At 44.3% G+C, this 21,568-nt stretch overlaps 2 protein-coding genes across 2 annotated transcripts in view; both read right to left on the bottom strand.

Annotated features, from left to right (window-relative positions):
• Nucleotides 1-2,460: 2,460 nt before the first annotated feature.
• Nucleotides 2,461-10,051, bottom strand: LOC142564498 (fibrinolytic enzyme, isozyme C-like). The gene is made up of 3 exons (XM_075675516.1): nt 9,946-10,051; nt 6,177-6,328; nt 2,461-2,818 (listed from the first exon to the last, which is right to left on the bottom strand). Exons 1-3 carry the CDS (start codon nt 9,995-9,997, stop codon nt 2,600-2,602), a joined length of 423 nt encoding a protein of 140 aa, XP_075531631.1. The 5' UTR covers nt 9,998-10,051; the 3' UTR covers nt 2,461-2,599.
• A 3,788-nt stretch (nt 10,052-13,839) lies between these two features.
• LOC142563294 (brain-specific serine protease 4-like) overlaps nt 13,840-21,568 on the bottom strand; it is a 28,228-nt gene continuing 20,499 nt past the window's right edge. The window contains exons 4-6 of the mRNA XM_075673848.1: nt 21,042-21,148; nt 14,230-14,371; nt 13,840-13,914 (exon numbers count right to left, since the gene is read on the bottom strand). Of these exons, the coding sequence (XP_075529963.1) occupies nt 13,840-13,914; nt 14,230-14,371; nt 21,042-21,148 (324 nt within the window). The remainder of the gene's footprint in view (nt 13,915-14,229; nt 14,372-21,041; nt 21,149-21,568) is intronic.

Below are 21,568 nucleotides of genomic sequence, written 5' to 3'. Positions count from 1 at the left end.
GGCCGCAGCATGAAATCAGTGAGAAGAAAACTTGGCACAGGACCGCGCAGGACACATGCACTGAAAGATAAGTACAGCAGCTAAGCAGCATCAGCAATTTCGATAATTTAGTATGAGCAACGGAAGAATTATATACTGAACCTTACAATACAACGAGCAGTAACACAACCTTCACGGGAAGTAGTGAAGAACAGCATACAAAGGAACCTTCTATAACTAGCCACGAAGCGATGATATGGCCTGGGATTGCAGCAGGATAATAGCAGAATAAGGTGGAATAACAGTTCACCTATTCAAAGACGGATGATATATCATTGAAAAGCTTGTGGCCCTTTATACGCAGTGCCTTATGAGTTGAAGTGTACTAGAGAGATGAAAAATTACATAAATATTATTATCCATAAGAGATATGTTAACGAAATAAAGAATAGCAGGCCCATTGCCTCGCCTTCAGTACTGTATCAAGTATTAAAACAAAATAACTTTTAATAGCACTAGCTCAACACTTGAATCAACCAAGAGAGCATGCTGGCTTCAGGATGATATATTCTGCAATGGATCATATCCATGTCATCAATCAGGTAGCTGAGAAATCAACAAAATACAATCAACATGTCCATATGGTCTTCATAAATTATGAAGAAGCATTTGATTCTGTAGAGATGCCAGCAGTCATGGAGGCATCGCGACATCAAGGAGTGAAGGACGCATACGGGAATATCTTCGTAAATGTGTACAAATGCACCACAACTACCTTGGTTCACAAGAAAATTATATATTTACCTTTCAAGAAAGGGGTCACTATCTCTCGAATACAATTCACTGCATATTTAAAGAAGCATTCAAGCTATCAGAATGGAAAGACTTTCGAATGAGGATCAGCGGCGAATATATCGGCAACCTTAGGTTTGCAGATGACATTTTTATGTTCAGCAACACTGGGGATGAATGGCAGCAAATGATCGAAGACCTTAATCGAGGAAGAGCCAGAGTAGCATTGAAGCTTGCTATGCAGAAAACAAAGGTAATATTCAGTAGGCTGGCACGGGAACAAGAATTTATGATCGCCAGTCAGCCTCTAGAGCCTGTGCAGGAGTACGTTTAGGTCCCTCACCCATGGGGCACCCTGATCATGTGAACGAAATTTACAAATGAGTAAGAATGGGCTAAAGTGCCTACAGTAGGCATTACCAAATCCTGACTGGAAGCTGACAACAGTCATTGAACAGTGTACTGTCATTGTACTCTACCAGTGTTAACATATGGGGCAGTACCTTGGAGGATAACAAAGAAGCCGAGAACAAATTAAGGACCACGCAGTGAGCGATGGAACCAAAAATTTTGAGCCTTACGTCAAGAGAGAAGAAGAGAGCGGTGAGGACCGGAGATTAAGGGGGGATAGCCAATATTCTAGTTGACCTTGAGAGAAAAAAAAATGGAGCTGGTCAAGCCGTGTAATGCGCAGTGCGGTGTGCCCTTACAGTTACAGGAAGGGTGCCGAGGGAACAGAAGTGCAGTCGAGGACGGCGCAAAGTTAGATGGGGTGATGAATTTACGAGATTTGAAGGCGCAAGTTGGGATCAGCTAGCGCAAGATAGGGGTAATTGGAGATCGCTGGGAGTTGCCTTCGTCGTACGATGGACATGAAAATAGGCTGCTCCTGCTGACGATGATCTTCATAGACACTATGTGGCATGCGGTTTTCATGTGAAATTTTTATGCGTATACTTCCCTTTTAATGCGTAAGCACACTTTGGCGAGTTGCCCAGCTCCGTCAGGCGAAAAGTCATAAGAAAAAGTTCGGGCGCTGTGTCTCCGCAAAAATGCGCAATTTGCTAAGGCATTTATTCGTTATAATAAAGTAAATCTAGATGATTAGTAGCTTTATAAGCGACAAGGATGAATTTTAACCGAAAAACGTAAACATGATCGGAGAGAATACCCATATAAATACAGAGCGCTCCATATAATGTGCATGGGGAAGCTTATAGTAGGGTTGGGCCAACCTAACTTTTTGGATGGGCCAACTTGAAGTTTGAGTGGGGGCGGGGGTGCAGGATGTGCTGTTTAACATTGAAAAGCTGCTCTCCCTGATAAAAATCAGTTTCATGATACTTCATAGATCACTGAGCGCCATTTACTGGGCATTCACATGCAGCTCTTCGATGCATTTTGCTTGCGATAGCAACTATATGTACACTCGAAGCGAATTTCTGCCGTCGCCTTGAGTTTCCGTATTTGAGTTGAGCGAGAACTTCTCAAAATAACAGTACATTTGAAAGGGACACTCTACGGCGCTTTCTCACCTCCTTCCTTTCCCTCAACTCGTTCTCACTTGCTGTTAACGTGTACTGTTTCTGCTGAAGTCATGAACCAATTAGCCGAAACACAGTATTTGTGTGATTGGGCTGTTGTATTCTTCTTCGCATTAAAGCAGAACAAACACTTTTATTAATAAACTCAGTTTAGGACGCACTTCTCATCTTTCATGCCCACTGTTTCCGTATGCGTTTTACAGCTATCCTTTTTTCAATATGGTTAACCGTTTCGCCAATGTTTTCGTCTTGAGTTTCCCACAACGGTGCAATAGTAGGGCGTCTCATGGCATGCGAAGTGAAATTTGTTTTCGGACAAACTTATGTTTCCTCCACATTCGGACGTTGTGTAGAGCCTTTTCGATCCACTGCATGTGACTGGAGACCTGCGCGTAAAACGGTGGTCTACTTGGGGGGCATTTTTTTTGTCCCGAACCAACAATTCCGACTTGCAGTGTTCTTCCATCGTCGCCCCTGAGCGTTAACGGTGCGCCTGAATCCCCCTGTAGGTGACAAGGAAAGACATGATTATTGTAGGGGCACAATATAAAAACGAGTGTAAAACTGTTTTCTGATAAACTTTATTTTCAGCGAAGGTTTTGCTTTTGTAGCACGATGGACATCGGTCATAACAACTTTAGGCGTACTTGCAACGTGAAGACCTACTGACGTATCATTTTTATGGTAAATGTTTCTTGTCGGAATAATGCTAATGAAGTAAAAAATTTCATATTCTATACATCTGATCGGCAGAGTTGACGAAATAAAAGAAAATCCCACTGGAGGTTTCAGCAATAATCATAATTTTTTTCTCATAAACTGCCAGAAGCTCAGTTACTTGTGAACGGCATGTGGCTCTTCGTAGTTTCTAATTTACCAGCCTAATGACCTGCAATATGGCCGTAAATAACCTCAAGATTATTATTGAGCCAGCCGATGCAGGTTATGTGAATAAGGCAGCATGCTCCAAAAAAAATGAGCGCTGAGGCTTAAGCTCGAAGTGATGCGAACCATGGACATTTGTGAAATTTCAGGTGGAGCCATGTCCACCTGCACCATAATGCTGAAAAATTGTTTGATTAGCATTGTTGATGCGCACACTTCTGAAAATATCTTTCTTTATATTTCTCGTTGTCGAATATCTTGAGCAAGAGATTACGATTCATACAGGAAATCATCGGACTTCAAAGTGCTAAAATAGCATTTGGTAGTGCTGTACACATCAAATCTACTGAAGAACTTCGGTCCGTTAGCTTACCCAGTATATTTTATTACCTAGGGGCAATATCTTACTGACCACAAGCGGTCGTTCTCAATTGGTTGTTGTTCTTAAAACTAAATTACAATAATGTCAAGACAATCAGCAAAACGTAAACAAGATGAAAGCAGCAGCCGATGTTTCAACTAGCGGACTTGTCTTTTTTAAGGCGACAAACGCTCTCCTCGGCACAATATATCATCATCATCATCACCAGCCTGGCTACGCCTTCTGCAGGCCAAAGGCCTCTCTCATACTTCTCCAACTACCCCGGTCATGTACTAATTGTGGCCATGTTGTCCCTGCAACCTTCTTAATCTCATCAACCCACCTAACTTTTTACCGCCCCCTGCTACGCTTCCCTTCTCATGTGATCCAGTCCGTAACCCTTTATGACCATCGGTTAACTTCCGCCCTCATAACATGCCCGACCCATGCCTATTTCTTTTTCTTGATTTCAACTAAGATGTAATTAACTCGCGTTTATTCCCTCACCCAATCTGCTCTCTCCTTATCTCTTAACGTTACACTCATCATTCTTCTTTCCATAGCTCGTTGCGTCGACCTCAATTTAGGTAGAACCCTTTTCTTAAGCCTCCAGGTTTCTGCCTCGTAGGGTAGTACTGGTAAGACAGCTGTTGTACAGTTTTCACTTGAGGAATAATGCCAACCTGCTGTTCATGATCTGCGAATGCACGCCAAACGCACCCGAGCCCATTCTTATTCGTCTCATTATTTCAGTCTCATGATCCGGATCCGCGGTCACTACCTTCCCTAAGTAGAAAAATTCCCTTACCACTTCCAGTGCCTCGCTACCTATCGTAAACTGCTGTTCTCTTCCAAGACTGTTGAACCTTACTTTAGTTTTCTGCAGATTAATTTTTAGACCCACCCTTCTATTTTGCCTGTCCAGGTCAGTGAGCATACATTGCAATTGGTTCCCTTAGTTAATAAGCAAGGCAATTTCATCAGCGAATCGCAAGTTACTAAGGTATTCTCCATTAACTCTTATCCCCAATTAGACCATAGATAGCGGCGAAAGTGACAATAAATGAGACAATAAATGTAGTGGCAGAAGACAGTGCTCGTGAAAAAAAGACTAAATATATTAAAGAAAGAACGAAAAGGATGAAAAAATAGGTAGGTGGCAATGATAAAAAAAGATCAAAGAAAAAGAATAAATTAAACAACCCAATTAAATATAACCAAGAGCTCTATAGTTTGAAATTCAATAGCGAATGGCTCTTAAAGCTCCCTTTGAAAAGTTTATGCAATAAAAGTCCAATATTCCAAAATGTCCAAAGTGAATAAAAACCAGTAGGCATAAACTATGCCTAATTTAATGGCATAGTTTGAAATTTAGCATAGCGAATAGATTCTAAAGCTTCCTTCGAAACTTATATGCCTGTTGGTTTTTATCGAATTTTGGACTGTCTAGAATATTGGACTTTTAGTGCACGAGTGTTTCAAAAGGAGCTTTATAATCATTTCGCTATGCGAAATTTCAAACTATAGGCAACAGCAGTTGGTTATTTTTCACTGAGTTGTTTATTGCTTTCTTATTCTTTATTTATTGTTGCGTTGTCAACAATATTCCAACTTCCCCACCACCCTCTCTTTATTCATTCTTTTCGTTTTTTTAATAATATGTGTTTTCAAGAGCACCATTATCTGCCGAATCTACAGTGACAAGTCAACCGGCTGAAATGTGGCCCTACCTCACATTCCTTCACCTATGTTCAGTAGCACATAAACTTTCTTTTCGATTCCACACACTCGGGCCCGTTAACACACCCTCGGTCGTCACCTCGCCCATCCACTTTACCCTCTTTCCCCTTTAGAAGAACAGTGTCCATATATACTGTGCCGAGGACAGCATACGTCGTCTTGAGAAAGACAAGTCCACTTGTGGCTCCTGCTTTCATCTTGTTCACGTTTTACTCTCCGTCTTGAATTTTGATCTCCCGCATTCCACAAGTATTCTCTGTACTATTGTCAGGATTATCACAAATCGTATGTTAGGATCATTAATATTTTTACATGCAATATTGACGCAGCTATCAAATTTTCTCAATCTGCGCCAGTTGGAACATTTTTTGATGAGTGTGTAAGGCCACAACTTGTCATCGGCCATGAAAGGAAATGATGCAAACATTTAATCAATTTGTTTATAATCTCACTTATTTTTCAGTGCATTTGTGTTTCATATGCTAATTCATCTTATTTACCAATACCTATGCACATTTTCTTGTTTCATTTTGTATTTTGCTCCTCTATGTAGCTGGCAGTATAGTATAAGTAACCGTACTGGGCATTGTTAACGCTGCTCCTTCAAGCTTTTTTTTTATTATTATTGTTCAGAGACATAAATAATCTCGAAATAAATGGAAACACCTTTAGCCTAAACCAAAGGGTGTTTTAAGCAACCTGACTCATTGATTACATTAGGAACAGGCAGGGGGAGGCAATATCACCGCTTATTCGATCTATTCTTAACGCACCTAGATAATTAAGGGGTTATATCCATGTGTAATTGACGCTGTACAACTTGGCGCCTCGATTGATATCTGAAGCCGAAGTCACCGTTTCAATTGCCTACTTACCGGACAGGCTCCAGTGCCTATCCCGAAGGCGCAGATTACAGGTCCAGGTGTGCCTTCTTTCCTATTTCTCACTCCTCTTAGCTCATCTTGGCACAGCTCATCCGTTACGCCAACAACTTCAGCACGCTGAAGGCTCTTGCTGTAGTTTGCCGCTAGAGAAAGAAATACAAAAAGGCGGAAGGAGATTGCACCTCCAGTTCCAGTCGGTGAAAAAAGGAATGCCTTCCTGAACGGGTTGAGGTAGGGATGGGATGCATGAACCATGGAATTCATTCTGAGAGGACCACGGCGTCTCAAACGGCACCATCCGCAACTTGGACTAAAGGTGCAGCGTCTCGACGACAGCGTCTCGAAACGCTAGCTGCCGCAAGGGAAGAATGCGGGAACGCTCCCCACACCACCGGCGCTAGATCTACAGGACCGGCGCGCATACCTAGACTGCGCTATCTTTGAAACCCGCCTAAGAAAGAGGCTAAGAAAGAAAATGTGCTACTGAAACTAGGAAACGCGACATCTGCAATAAATTAGGAGAACGCATGACTTCCTAATATATGGGGTCAATGATTCAACAGCATAGTGTCACGTTGCGGTCACACACTGGCACAGTGGAACAAACCCCAGTCAGGAAACTGTCTATTGGACGAACCTGAGCCCAGCAATACAAGTAGCACAACGATAGGGGCGACCATCGTCGAAATCTTATCTGCGTGTCAAGCGCATCGGATTTAATAGGTGACTCGTGGACAGTTACATCGTAATCGCTGATGCTTGCCTACCTTAATTTCAGAAAGTAGACTACTAGCGTCGCGCATATAATTAATGCACGATGCTATTAACAAGGTCCGGTAACAAGGTAACAAGGACAACAAGGTCCGGCAAGAACATAGACAAGAGATAGTATGAACGGTAACATTCGAGTGAGTTCCAAATCAACCACGCGCGTCCAGCCCTGAGCGATAACTTTAGGCTATTAGTGGTTAAAATTCGGTCCCCCGAAAACTTATCAGCAAGTAGAGTCGAGTGCAAAAGTTTAGAGACCACGGCATACGTAAAAAAAACAAGATTTGTTTCCTCTAACACACCCATGCAAGGTCAAAAGACATAAAAGTATGGCGCTCGTCAAGCAGGCGCACGTGGACAGTACACTCGATTTCATGTTTTATGCCAAAACACTGAAGAAAAGAATTTAGTGGCACTTCTAGTCTTTGAACTTTCGCACTCGACTGCACACGTGCCAGCAGCGTAGAAATACTCAAGATGCCGACACGAAAAAAGAAATTAGGAAGAACCAGCCCCAGTTGCTATCCAAAATTACATTTAGCGTGCTTTGGGAGTTACTAAAGAGTTATATTAAAGACGTCTTTTATTACGACCGAGCACACTGGAAAGCAAAACCGATAGCCTCAGCTCAGCTTATCTAATTGAGAAGGTATAGCTCCCTGTCATGAAGCAACTACTTATGTAGCCTTTCTTAATTCGCCATTAGGCGTAACCCGCTGGTAGCATTTCAAATTCAAAATTTGTTTCAATTGTGCCCGCAGCAATAGCAACGAGTGAATCGAATTTTTTCTTAGGCCTGAAATGCCCGAGTTAACGATTGAGCATATATTCAGGAGATCAAAGCATAGAAGAATAAACACGAGACATGTATATTTTTTTTATCGCGAGAATGCTCATTCACATTTTTGCTTTCACGAAAATGTGCGAAACCTGCTAGTGCGCTTCACCGGACATCTGCTTTCACCTAGCCGAGATAGGTCTAAAATCGTAATAACGGAGCATGAGAAAGACTGCTCACGGTATTTCTCGTATTCTGCAGCCGTGGTTACAAATGCGTCAGTTTACCCACAATAATTAAGGTGCCTTGACCGGAACCCCCACCATAGACCCCCTACTCGCAACCTAAGAATGTTTTCGTCTTTATATAACAAAAATTTCTAATCGGCCCGTTTGACAATCTCGACGAAAAATGTTCATGTTTTCGCTCATGTGTTGATGTTAAGCCAAACTAGTTGAAGTTCTTGTGGCACTACTATAAGTTATCAGCCTGTCGCGCAGCCTGCCATGCAGCCTGCTGGACAGCCTTCCTGGCTTTCTTTTTTGTACAAATCTCGTTATTTCAAAGCACCGCCTGATCTCATTTTGTGGCTTTTTCTTTCTGCATGACCTACACAAGCAATTATTACAACGCATACCTTTCTCAGTGTTGCTTGCTACTTGAAAAGTTCAGTACCTTATATTTCGGGAAGCACTGAAAAAAATCAACACGTGCAAATGCGGATTCGTTGACCAGACTCACTCGCGGTGCCTGGCAAAGCTGAATTAGACGCCTACCATTTCCGACGCTCGCACCTCACACACATCGAATGATCGCTGTTCGGCAACAGCACTGGCTCACCATAACTGTTCCTCTGTGCAATAAGGTGCGCAAAAGCCAAAATGACGCGATGCAAATGTCGTCTAGGATATCAACTATCTCTTTCATTTAGGATTACTGCACCGACACACCTTCACTGCACCACATTTCTTCAACCATACCCTGCGTTCTATACTAAATTATTTTCTCACACTGAAGCCCCATCTGGGGACTCTGTCAGATGTGTGAATTTTCGCAATGCATGCGAAACTCAGAATGTGTAAAAACCTATTTAAGTACAAACAGCGGCTCAAAATACAAATAACGTTCGGCTACACGGAAGATTTCAATCAGCGGGAGAGTGGGCACATGACCAGCTTAGGTGCAAGAAATGATGATCGGGTACAGAAAGCCAGGCTCGTAGAGACCGCTCCTAGGTAATCTCAGCTGCTTCTAGGTGACCGGCGATATTTCTTAGTCACTCCCGTTACTGTGGGCACTGCGCCCCTCATACTGCCTCGCAGGGAGGCTCAGGCCAGAGCTTCTGTCGCGCATTTTTCTTCCCCAAAAATAGTCCCCAGAGGGAAATCTGGGAAGTTTTGCTGGAAAATCTTGCTTCGAAACGTGCATTTGCCAAAGTACTATACGTGGGGCGAAGCACTGCTTCATCCTCGTCTCACGGCCAGCTAAACTTCAGTCGAAATAGTATCATTGCAGCCGCTACACAGTTAAGAGTAACTGGATAAGTGCGGTTCTTCAAGGAACCTTTTTTAACGTAAACTTGGATCATTGCATATGTGCCGGTCTTCAGGGACAAGAAAAAATAATTTAAATTTTCCCGGATGCAGGCGGAGTTGAACCCTCGTCATATATTGGCGTACCAGCTAACATTAATAACGGTTTTCAACAACAAAAAAGATATAGCGAACACGTTGCAACATACGGTTTTAAAAACTATGATGTTCGGTTGTACACCGTAGGCTCTGTAATTTTATTTTGTATTCGCATTTTTCAATTTTTTCTTTTCCTTTCGCTGAGCAGCTTGGCTAAGCTTAGCTTGGACACACAATATAATCAGACGCACTTGTTTCAATATATATTCCCACATTCCTCATACATGACCGGTTTCCGCGTTTACAGTACGGTCTGTCGACACTTTGCTTCAATGCTAATCGATCTAACTTTGGCATTCATTGTGAGACTGATCTTGCCGGATTTGTTGGCTATGACAACGATCACGCGACGAAGCTTTAAGGTTGAATGCATCACACATTTATATGAGTTGATTTATAGCTTTATTGTGCTTTTACTTATGTGATTTCATTTTGCACGTCTGTGGTATTTCTTATTTGCCCATATTCGTGTGAAGAAGAGAACCAATGTCCAATTAAAGGTGGAAATCGTGGTACTTACATCCTGTCCTACCCCAGCCGGCGACAACAAGAATCTTTCCTGCAACGTCCATTTTCTGTGTAGGCAGGCACACTGGTTTCGTGAACCTGTCGAATTCCAGATCCACTGGCAGCTGTTAAGTGTAACGTTTAGCAGGGATCAATTGTAAACAAACCGAACATATTCTGAACAGATAACGTCCTTCTTATGTCACACTGCTTTGATCTAAACTCAATTTTGGAGCTAAAGTCATATCAATTCTAATGCACTGTTCCGTTGCTGAGAAGTATCTTTTTTTGCATATAGGCCTCTGAGGAAATAGTGTACAACACACATCTGTGTACCAATATAACAGTGATGCTGCTGTTTAAGAACAAAATTTTGCCAAGGTTTAACTGGCCAAATGGTAGGTGCATTTGCCTATAATTGTGAACTGTGATTCAACAGGTTCTATTTTATCATAACAAAATGTACCAGGTTATTCAATCGAAGCTGTATTTTTTAGCGCCAAATCTCGCAGCAGCTACAGCTGAAGAATTACTTCAAGTGCGACAACGTTATTCGCGTTCAAACGAAACAGAACCTCACTGAGTAGCCGTGTGGCCGTTAGTGGACAGAAGACAAATATTTCGAGTAATGAACTATCCTTAGCACTACTCACCGTATGAAGCATCTTTACAGCATGCTCCACACCAAACAACAGTAAGTCGACCAGAGCAATCGTGAAGCACTCATCAGAGTCATACCATAAAGCATTCATTTGATACTCGGCGCTCAATATGAGACAAACTGATTGGAGTTACGAAAGGTATGACTGCAAATGGATATGAAGGAGAATGAATGTCAGTGAATTTGAGTAGACCTTAGTATGAAAAGTGAGTGCCAGCTGAGTTAAGCATCACCAAAACACCATGACAGGACTGTGTGGGTTGCAGCGTGTTCGAGCGAAGCGTAAATGCTGGACATCATGAGTGTGTGAGGACGCATGTACGAGCACCTGTGATGATGATGATGGTGGTGGTGGTGTGGTGATGATGATGATGATTGGGGCCTATTGACGCAAGGTCCAGCAGTGGCAAAAAAAACGCCAAGGCTATTATAAGAACTTGTGGGTGGCGGGAAAAATAAGTGACTGCTGACAAGTGTCTATGTGCGTGAGTAGGATTAACATTTGTAAGCGTTGATGAGCGTGAATAGACACGAGTATCAGTGAGTATGTAGCCCGCAGAAATATTTGTGAATAACTATGACTGAGTATTAACCTATTGTACAGACCTTTAGGAGGTGCCATGCCTTCTAACAAGGCTCAGTTCTTGCGAACGCGGCGTACACAAAAGCGGCTTCTTTCAAATTTTTACGATCACGGTATGTTTAGCACGTGACGAAAGCTTAAACCTAGCTGTCTTCTTAATCGCAAGTTCACAAACTTAAATATTGGTTTAATGCTGCATTTGTTAATAAGATTCAAAAAATAAATATTATTATATAAGAAAGACAAGGGGACACATGATAAGATGCTCAGGCTAACACTAATGTTATATTTTCTTTAATAATCTTTAGCAGCCTATATGCGGCGACATTTGTGGCAACTTTTGTGCACGTTTGTTCCTTTTATTTGAAAATATATTTTTCGCTCTGGTGTTTCTTTTGAAACTGCAGCTCCATCCCGTGCATTTTATCCAAAGTTTCTACTGCTAAATGCTACAACCCCCTCCCCACCTCACCGCCGTTCAGCTCCCACAAGAATCACACTTCGCTTATACTCACTGTATTGAATGTGTAACCTACCACCGCTATCAAGAAAAGATGGCAGTTTCGCCGGAAAGCCGAAGCATAGATTGCGATAGCGAATTAGCAGACAGCCACACGAAATAAGATTGGTACTTTCATCGACCGTATCAACTTGTAAACATTTGCTTCCCAACTAAGTTAACAAGCATGGTGTGAGCGCACACAGCAAATATGAACACATCACACTCGATGAGAGCGGACAGTCGCTGTCAGAACGCTGGCGTGAGGAAACGAGGCAGCAGCAGTGAGCGAAGCGGCCTTCGTGTTGTCTATCGCTTCAACGCAAAGTGAGCACCGAGAAGACACAGCGCGCACAAGGCTACGGGCCGCCGACAGCCCTAGACTCTGCCCCAAATGCAGATCGCTGTCAAGACACGGCCGCGCGACTGGACGCAGCCATTACATGCGCAGTTGCAGCCGGAGAACAGGAGCGCCCTCCTTCCTATGCCTCGCGACGTTGGGTGCATCGCGTTCGATGGAAGACTGTGCGCTTGCTCCCCGCTTTCTTTCCTTTCGCACGGGTTACATTGAGCCGCGATTGCAGGCTCAACTGGCACAATTACACTTGCGCTTACAACGCAGGCCGAGCGGCGACGGTGTTGTCGCGCTTGGACTTTCTACGAAACCTCACGGTGGTGTGTGTGGCAATGCAACGACAAAGCTAAGCGTGAAGTTTAGCACAGGGAAATCGGGACCTATATTGCTTGATCAAGAGATGAGCGATGGCGTTGTCTCGATTCGACAACAAGTGATACCCATAGTCAAGCAATATAGATACTTTGGTGTACGCATAAATAAAGGAAAGAATAACTCAAGTATCTACCAAGATAATCTAAGATTGAAAAAGAAGTGTGCTGCAGCAATAATGAAACATTGAGCACTTTGGGGCTGCAATAAGTATGAGATGGTGTAAGGAATGCAGAAATGTGTAGTGGTGCCAGAGCTAATGTTTCCAAGTTCAATTCTGTGCTTAACGTGAGACATCATGTCGCGATTGGATGTTAAGCAAACGTCGGTAAGCCGCTTCGCACTTGGGAACCCATGGTAAAACCACAAATGAAGCAGTGCAGGGAGACGCGGATTTGGCCTGTTTTGAAGTCAAAGAAGCGCAGAGCAAAATAAATTGCGAGAAGGAACTCAGTGACATGGATGAAAATCCATAGATGGCTAAAGCACGCCAATATCTGAACCTGAAAAGCACGGCAATAAAACGTAGGGAAGAGGTCAAGGCAATTTGCAACCAGGTACAAAGTAACTGAAAGCCTAAATAGACAATCAGGAGTCATCAGAAAGGAAGCAAGAGGAAGAGAGACTGTAAATTCGATACCAAGAATGGAAACGAAAAAGACCATGGAGATTTACAAGAATGGCAAGAAATAAAATATCAGGGAAAATCTGTACGATAACACAGAGGGAAGTCGAGCTTGTTGGCCATAGACAAAAACATACCGGAGCAGATGTACGCAATAGGAGGCATGTTTCTGCCGCAGCAAAAACCCAGAGGAACTCGGCATAACATCATGGAAGGCGACGGTTTTCACCCAGCGAAATCTTTGGTAAACGTCCACCTTCCCGAAGCGCTTAGATATGGAGTGGATGTAGGCATTAACCGGTCAGTAGAGATAAGTAAGGGAGAGACGTTTCGAGTGTTGGTGGAAGAAAAGGAGAAAACAAATTGATAGCAGGACAGCCGTTGCAGGCGTATCAGGCTATATGTGGCAGATATAGAGGATATAAGGAAAAGAGAAAATACCAAGAAGACATAGACACAAGGCTAGACATTAATGTCTCCAGATTAATTGAGCAGATTTAAATACAATGCCACTGATCGTCAAAAAAGAAACTGCACAAATGCCCTCTCAAGATCTTTAGGGTCTGGTTGCAAACAAGATTATCGATAATGAATGGCTGATGCATGACTAACTTTCCGGAAACTCTAAATTTGAAGTTAAAGAAAGACCGAAAGTTGTGGTAAAAGAAAAGCTGCTAAAAAATTTGTGTGCAGCAGACAAATGCAATATGGTCTGTTCCAAGAAGTTCATCCCTGGTGGTAGCGTAAAAGATAAAGCTGCATTCTATATGACTAGACAGCAAGAAACACAAAAAACAGACCGCAAGCTACGATCACAGGGCTTCATTGAAGATACCGCCACGAAACTCAACATCCACTCGTGTCACCCATATAGTTCCTGCATTGCTCTGAAAGTATTTGTCCTTATTTCAGTTGTGATAGTTTGGGATACTTTGTTAAGCAGACAGATAGCAGTGAGCAGACTTTACGGCTGGAAGTTGTGAAATATTTGGTTAGCTTCATAATTCGAAAGCACCGAACTGTTTATTGTGCGGCTTTGTTACGTAAAGCCGTGTGAATCTTCATGCGGAATAGTTAGATATATTGAACGAATAATTACGAAACGGCTACAGCAATTATTTATGTGCGGACATTTCGAAGCTTTGCTACTGCTAAAGTGCTTGCATTATCGTAGATAGTGTATATCGGAAATAATAACTTACTTTCACAAGTGCCACGTCATGCACGATCTCCTCTCGTTTTATAAATCTTGGGTGCGCGATAACCTTATGAGCCTGCACTCCGGTGAATTTGCCATCCAGCGTGAAGTTGTACATCACGGTTACCTGCTCCACGTAGCGGCCTCTGAAAAACAACATGCGTCAACATTTCGGACAAAAACAGCACATCCAGCAAGTGCACTTTTTGCCATACGCCATGGAGCAAAAAAAGCGCACGAGAGGCTCTGACTAGCCGGGATAAGTTGGCGAGAGTGTGGCGGAGGTCACGCGGCGTTTTTTCGGAAGAAAGCACTGGCGCTGATGCGCCAAATATCAACGTTGCCGTAGCAACCGCGATCGTGAGCTCTCGCTGCTGCTGTAGGCCTCTGAAAAGTGAGTTAAGATTTCTTTCGGCCCGTGTCAGTTTTGCAAGACATTCTATTCGCGAGCCCAGCGGACTTAGGAGTGGGGTGTGCAAGCTTGAAAGTTCTGTTTTGGTTGTGTGAGTGTGCGGGTCAGCCAGACGAACACACGCTCTAGTAATGATGGCGCGATTTCTGTAGCACGTTGACGACTTGCTACAGAAAAACACAGGAGCATGTCTGTTTCACTAAAACTGTTACAGATGTTTCGTAGGCTTTATTCCGGTCAGCCGCACACACTTCCGGCGGCTCCTTACATTGAAAGTTGAAAGCTCGCGCTTATCTACTCCGGTGACCTGATTGGAGGTGCAAAGAGAGGTCGCACTCCAACATGGCTGCACTTCCGGGTTCAAAAATGTAACGTCAGGGCCTCTCCTATATTGTTTCGTTCCTCCATGCCACACGCCATATTGCAATGCTTCATTATCCGCACTATGCCCTCGTATGCTCTGCAATCAGCGCTCATGCGAGCAAACATGCTAGCAAACGTCCGACATTTAGAATTTTATGTTTTTTTTTAATTTCACTTGAATGAATTTACTACCATGGTTAGACTTTGCTTCCCGGAAGAAAGAGCGGGCCGTTTGGTGCTTTATTCTCTGCAACCTGCCCTACACATCAACAATAAAATAAATAATTTTAAATGTTAAACAATATGAACACCATTCAATTCGTAGCCACTGATCTTTTTTAAGTATTTTCTCCGCATCAACCAAAAAACTGGGGTCATGTTTTATATTTTGGTCATTCTTAAGCTTCAGTGGGGATGACGTTGCGCTGGTGACAACAATGTTGCAGGTTCGATCCCCACCGCGGCGGCAGCATTACGATGGAGGCGGAATGGGAAAAAATGACCAACCCTTCCCCTACCGGAAAATGGCGGTAAGCTAAGCTTGTCCTGCGTGCACTTGGCTTTCATCACAGTGAAGTACCCGACAGGTAAAGGTGCCTGAGTGCTTCGGCCTCCCGCTCTCTCAGCTCGGGACCTTCTCGTTGCTGTCGGATTGCCTGGGCTCGGGCGGTCCTATCGGCGCGTCGATGGCGAGCCCTTTCACGGGACAGTTCTCGCCACTGCTCGTCGAACGCTGCCCGTTCCTCGGGATGACGCACAACGTGTAGCCGTCCCATCCGCTTTCCGAGACTGAACTGAATGTAAACGAAGCCGGTGGGGGTGCCAGCGCGCGCAAGCCCCTTTCATGCCCTTTCCCTACAAGGCGGACGAGAAAAAGCTCTGACTGGTTGCGCACGTGGCGTGAGCGCGCGCCTATGCAGCTGAAATCCTCACTGATGACACGCTCCGGCGCTAGCTCAGCTATTAACTCATGAAACCAACTTTTCCTGCAGCTGATTGGCTCTGAAAGCAACTGGGTTTTTGCGTGACCACAACAATACCACTTGTGAGCCAATACAAGCTTGGCTTGAAAAAACGCTCGTGAGCCATGCATTCAGGAAGAGGAGATTTTTACTAATGAGAAAAGAGGAGAGGCAGGTCTGCAGAGCGTCTGTCTAGCCTGCACTACTCCTCACTGGGTCAAGGGGAAGTGGGATACGGTGCATTGATGCTGTGCATTGTATTATTGCGCGGCATGCCGTGCAAATGACGGCGTACCATTCATTGGACGCCCGTTGGCGAGCCCCAGGTGGCCAACATTATTCCAGTGCCCCCTTCCACTCCCGCTATGGCGTGCCTCATATTCAGATCGTGCTTTTGGCACGTAAAACCCGCAAAACTTAGTTTTTGAAATTTCTGAGCTGCTAAGAAAATATTGCGAAATCATTGTGCACATTGGATGAAACAAGTCAAATGTACACTGCATGTTTTGTTTTCTATTAACAAAATACAAAAAACACTCTGCGAACGCTTGGACATCCGAAAGGTGCCTTTCTACAGTGAAGCTGTATATAGCTACCCTCAGGCGGTGGTCGATGTCCATCCGTCTACGCATCGCGTCGACAGGAAAAAAATCTCGTCTCCACTTTCTCGCGAATGCTCTGTAGCTTCTAATGTAATATAGGTATCTTGGAAACATCGTCCTTAGATTGGCCGCAATATGACTCTACAATTACGCCGAGTTCCATTTACTTTTAAAAATTTGTTCACAGTGAAGTTGTGAACGTAACAGAATTACCGTCTGTTGGTAATGCATGGTCTTCTACGTAGGGACTATGGTTACAGAAAAACACTGTAACCCTTGTGTTATAAAATCGATCGCGAAACAAATTTTATAACAATTAGCCGCTAAGATGACTCTAGCGTTATGCTAAGTTTCATCTATTTTTCATAATTGCGTAGTTCACGGAGAAGTTGTAAATTTTGTAGAATTCACGTCTGCTGTCAATACATGGGCTTCTACGGGAGGGAAACGGACAGCCCCATATATGGAATAATAATAATAATAATAATAATAATAATAATAATAATAATAATAATACGTATATATACACAGATGCGTCGATTAAGCTAAAGCACACCCCAGCTTCACTGCTCGGCCTTCTTCACAGAGTGGGAGGGCTCATAAATTGTTTTCCAATGGTGCTGATTTATTCAAAAGAGCTCTAAAATGAGTGGGCGGAAGGGGTTCGAGAGGCCTAAACCTGAGTGTTTCTATAGCGATACCCGCTAAAATTGAAAATACATGATCCAGCCTCAAAATGGTTATCATGGCGTATAAAAGCAAGTAGCTTTATCGTTTCCCAATAATTCCCTTTGAAACATTGTCGTTGCAAAGGAAACATGTTCTCACGCAGCCGAGCTCGAGAAAGGCGTGTTCATAGCCAAGCGAGAACTACCGTAACTTATCCAATATAGGTACATCTTTTATCTGGGGAAGGTTCCCGAAAATAAGTAGCTTTTCTATATTCGTCAAGACGTAATGTCGACCTTGATTCGTTAACGAAACTAACGAATTACCGAGCTAACTATGGCCTATGCTTGGCAACGTTTGGGATCTATGCGAGCTCGCGGGGCACCCAGTCGCCGTTATATTATTATCGTCATACCGCCATCGTTGCGTTTTCATTTAACATCGTCATAAACGTCATCCGATAGTCGTCATGTCATCGTCGTTCCACCGTCTTCATAGTTTCATTGACATCATACCTCCTCCTTCATTCTAACGATATCATGCTGTCGTCATTCAATCGTGATTTATGCCACAATTCTCATGCCATCGTTGTCGATACGTTGTTGCCAGACATTCACTGTCGTGCGTCCGTTGTCTCACGTCGTCATAATACCGTCCCAATTGCACCATCATCGTTTCCAGCTTCGCTGTCCAGTTGTCCTCATACCATCGCGGACAACCTAGGCAATCGAGTTACCATACAAAAGTGGGTAGATAGCGAAGAAAGTGTTTGTCGTGTGTAGAATGACCACTGCAGATTTTGGAAAACCGTAGTGTCAGCAGTGCGATGTGTGGATACATTGACGGAATGCTGATCGAATTAAAATCGACAGTCATCGTGAGATGGGCGCTGCTGCAACGTTTAAAGCATTACGCTTCTTAGCGTACTTCCCGCACTTTTCAGGGGCTATGTACATATGTACGTTTGTATCTAACCGTTTTCCTACCAACCTGGGTCTCTAATAGTCCGTGGTCGAGTACGTGGATCATAGGGCTGTTTTGCTGAGGTAGCAGGTTTTGAGACCAACTATCAGACCAGCTTGGGTCGCTGAGTGTGTGGCATTGTTCACATACGTGCCGCCCGTTAACGAACGTCTTTCGTGTCGACGTGACTCACTGTGAGATGCAGGCAGGGCAGGTAGCGCTGTTCAAAGAAATTCTTTGGCGTCGACTTGAGTGAATTGGTGTGTGCCACTGGGAATGTGCCGCTATAGAACGACGAAAATGATCCCTTGAATTTTTCCGATGCTGAGTGGAATCGAGCGAAAGTACAGCGTTTCCTCAAGGACAGCAAGCCGACGAATTAGCAGGCTGGTGCCGCAATCACAATGTGCATGTGCCACTTTTCAAACAACGCCTTCCACGCCAACGCTTTAGTGAGCTGCGCCTTGAATGCACTGGGTATGGGCCGCTTTTCAATGAACATCTCACCCACTTGGGTCACCGAGCATGCGAGTCAAGCGAGGGAACAATTCTCAGCGTTCGCACGCACCGGTGCGTTTCTCGTCTCGGAGGCCATGAGCGGATTTCTCGGCCGTGCCACTAGATGGCGGAGTGTGCCCAGAAATAAGGACGAGAGAGGTGCCTGATCTCGTCTCCCACCTCCCCCTCACCCTCGTCTTCAATAAAGTTTATTTCCTCCAGATGGCCGCCTGGTTGCCGCGCATGACGCGCTTCTCGGGGCTCGCACCCGCCGACGCTTCACGGATTTCGGAGGCCGTGCGCAGGCTTCGCGGCAGATGCGCTTGGTGGCGCTGAGTGTTCTTAGGGAAGCGCAGGAGAGTCCCACTGCAGTATACACGATTCATACATAACTCGTTCCGACAGTGGCAAACGTTGACTCGCTATGTATACTAACGCACTACCATCGACTGCCATCATGAGATCGGTACCGGCGCTTTTCTTTCTACTGCTTTAGCGCCCACCACGAGGTCTTTGTTCACTGACTGCCGTTGAGCAAACTTAAGTGAACTAGAAAGGCGAGGCGTCCTGCTTAGAACTCCAATTTTCCTTCTGGCTATGTAGCTATAACACCAAAAACGTCGGCCGTTTGTGAATGCAGTGCTTTTTTAAAAAGGAAGAAAGAAAGAACTCACAGAATCCTTACGAGTGCATAACGCGAATGATTAAGTGTTAGCTATGGTCGGACTCGACGTTTTCGCTGCCTACATTGCTTGGGCACTTGAAGAGCCTGTTTCCTTCGGGATATGTCAGTGCAACGAATATTATATAGCGTTCATATTGAAACTGCTACGGTCCTCTGAGATACTCGAGTACCCGGCGGCTTTCTAAGCGCACAGTGATGCAGTGGAACGTGGTATGACCACAATGGTATTATGGCGGTTCTGAAGTGGTGACTATGGTTTAAAGAGGAGAGCGTGAAGTACGGCAGTAAGATGACAATGGGATGACGAGTGAGTTTATGACAACGATTGACGGGACAACGACTTTATGACCATGGTGGCGCGAGGACGACAGTATGACGAGGACGGAATGAAGAAGATGAAAAGAGGACAGTAGAAAGACCGTGGCAGCATCATGACGACGGTACGACAAGGATCCCCAGAGTAGCGCGGTCTAAAACGCGGCCCTTCTCATGGGTATGTGGCGCTCTTCAGTGAACCTCTTGACGCCAACTTATGTGCAACTGCAGGTGTGGGCCAATCTTCAGTTAAGCTGTTTGATGTCAACCTGGGTCACTGTGTATATGGCAGAGGTTACGCACGGTTCTCACGTTGGCGCCACAAGAAGGCTCGGCGTGGCCAGAGGGAACCGCGAAGCAGTTCACAGGCAGTACACGTCTCACATATGACCAGTTTCGTTTAATTGCACAGTTCACATAGTGATCGTAGGTACTGTTCCGCCGGATTTCTTTTATTGAAAGAGAGGGGAGGGGGGCAGTGTGTCGCTTCACGGCTTGTTTGCGCTATGTGTTAATTACCTGCTTCGCTGTGCACCCGGGAGAAAGATGCAGATACGTGGTGTACCGTGCATTGGGAGCACGTCAGAGAAACCCGGATGGTGTAAATTAATCTATAGTGCCCCACTAAGGGATGCATCATAGTAGTATCGTGGTATTTGCAAGTGAATCCCCAGAATGTGCTTAATTTATTTTACTTTGCCTGTTTTTCTGTCTCGCTCCACCTATGTCCGCCTATCTGTCCATCCGTAGCTTTATGCCCCCCTGTCCTTCTATGTTACTGTCTTCCATTAGATAGTGATGGTAAACACGGGCCATCGAACCAAAACAGGATGTAAACACATAAGTAAAATGACTGCCAAAAATCAAGCAAAGCAAACCGTAGCGCAGCGTCACACAATATTTGAACCTCTTGAGTAAATAGGAGGCTCAGAACGGCGTCCAGGCAGCTGTACCGAACCGAAACACCTCAAGAGTTCAGCAGAGTGCAGAAAAAAAAAACGTCCGTGAAAACCTATATTCGACAAGTTATTTTTTAGGAAATCCTTCATTCCCTTTTAGCTTTCGCTACACTGAACCCTCATAATTTTTTTTACAAAGCTATTGTCTATTCCATTAGTACAGTTAATGCGTGTCATTGCATTGCCGGAAGAAATGATATAGCTGCCCATCCACAATGGAACTATCATTAATTGGACCCGTCTTTTGAAAACGGGTTACTTCTAATGAGAGGTAGATATAAACTGGCCACAGCTATTCTCTCAGACCAGTATATTATGTACCTGCAGGCCCCTGCCCAGAAAAATACAAGCAGCGCCTCTGAAGCGTAGAGGCTTTGAAATGACTCACTTGCTCACCACACAATGCGCTGCCGTCAGAATAACGTTCCTTGTGATTATGCTTCCGCTGCACAAACCAGGCCCCTTCGCCGATCTTCTCTTGCTCAAAACTGTAACCTGACGAAGGAGAAAGACCAGACATTTTTTTCTTTTTTACCATAAAACCACAAGAAGGCAATTATTCATCGGCTGATTTAGTTACAGGCCGTTTGTTCCATCACATTTTAGCTGTAGTCCAGCGGTGAACCTGGCGCTGACCATCGAACATTTGTGAAAGAATGTCCACAACAATTGATGCGCTGAACGCCAACAGGCTACGTGTAACGTGCAACATTTATAGGATTCTGAGCAAACAAACGGTCTAGAGCTTTCAAAGGCAACCTGCGGCATAAATTGCGCGCGTGCAAAGGCGTCTTCATTATTAGGCTGTTTAATTCCCCGCAGCGGGATGAAGGCTGTTCGAAGCGACGATCATGTTACCTCTGTCTACGCTCGGAGAAATCCACCTGGTACCAGCAAACTTGGTCAACCCATCGC

Source organism: Dermacentor variabilis, chromosome 11 (genome assembly GCF_050947875.1).
Source record: "Dermacentor variabilis isolate Ectoservices chromosome 11, ASM5094787v1, whole genome shotgun sequence".
In the NCBI taxonomy this organism is placed as follows: Eukaryota; Metazoa; Arthropoda; class Arachnida; order Ixodida; family Ixodidae; genus Dermacentor; species Dermacentor variabilis.
Note: the sequence above shows the minus strand (reverse complement) of the source record. Positions and strands in the feature narration are given on the sequence as shown.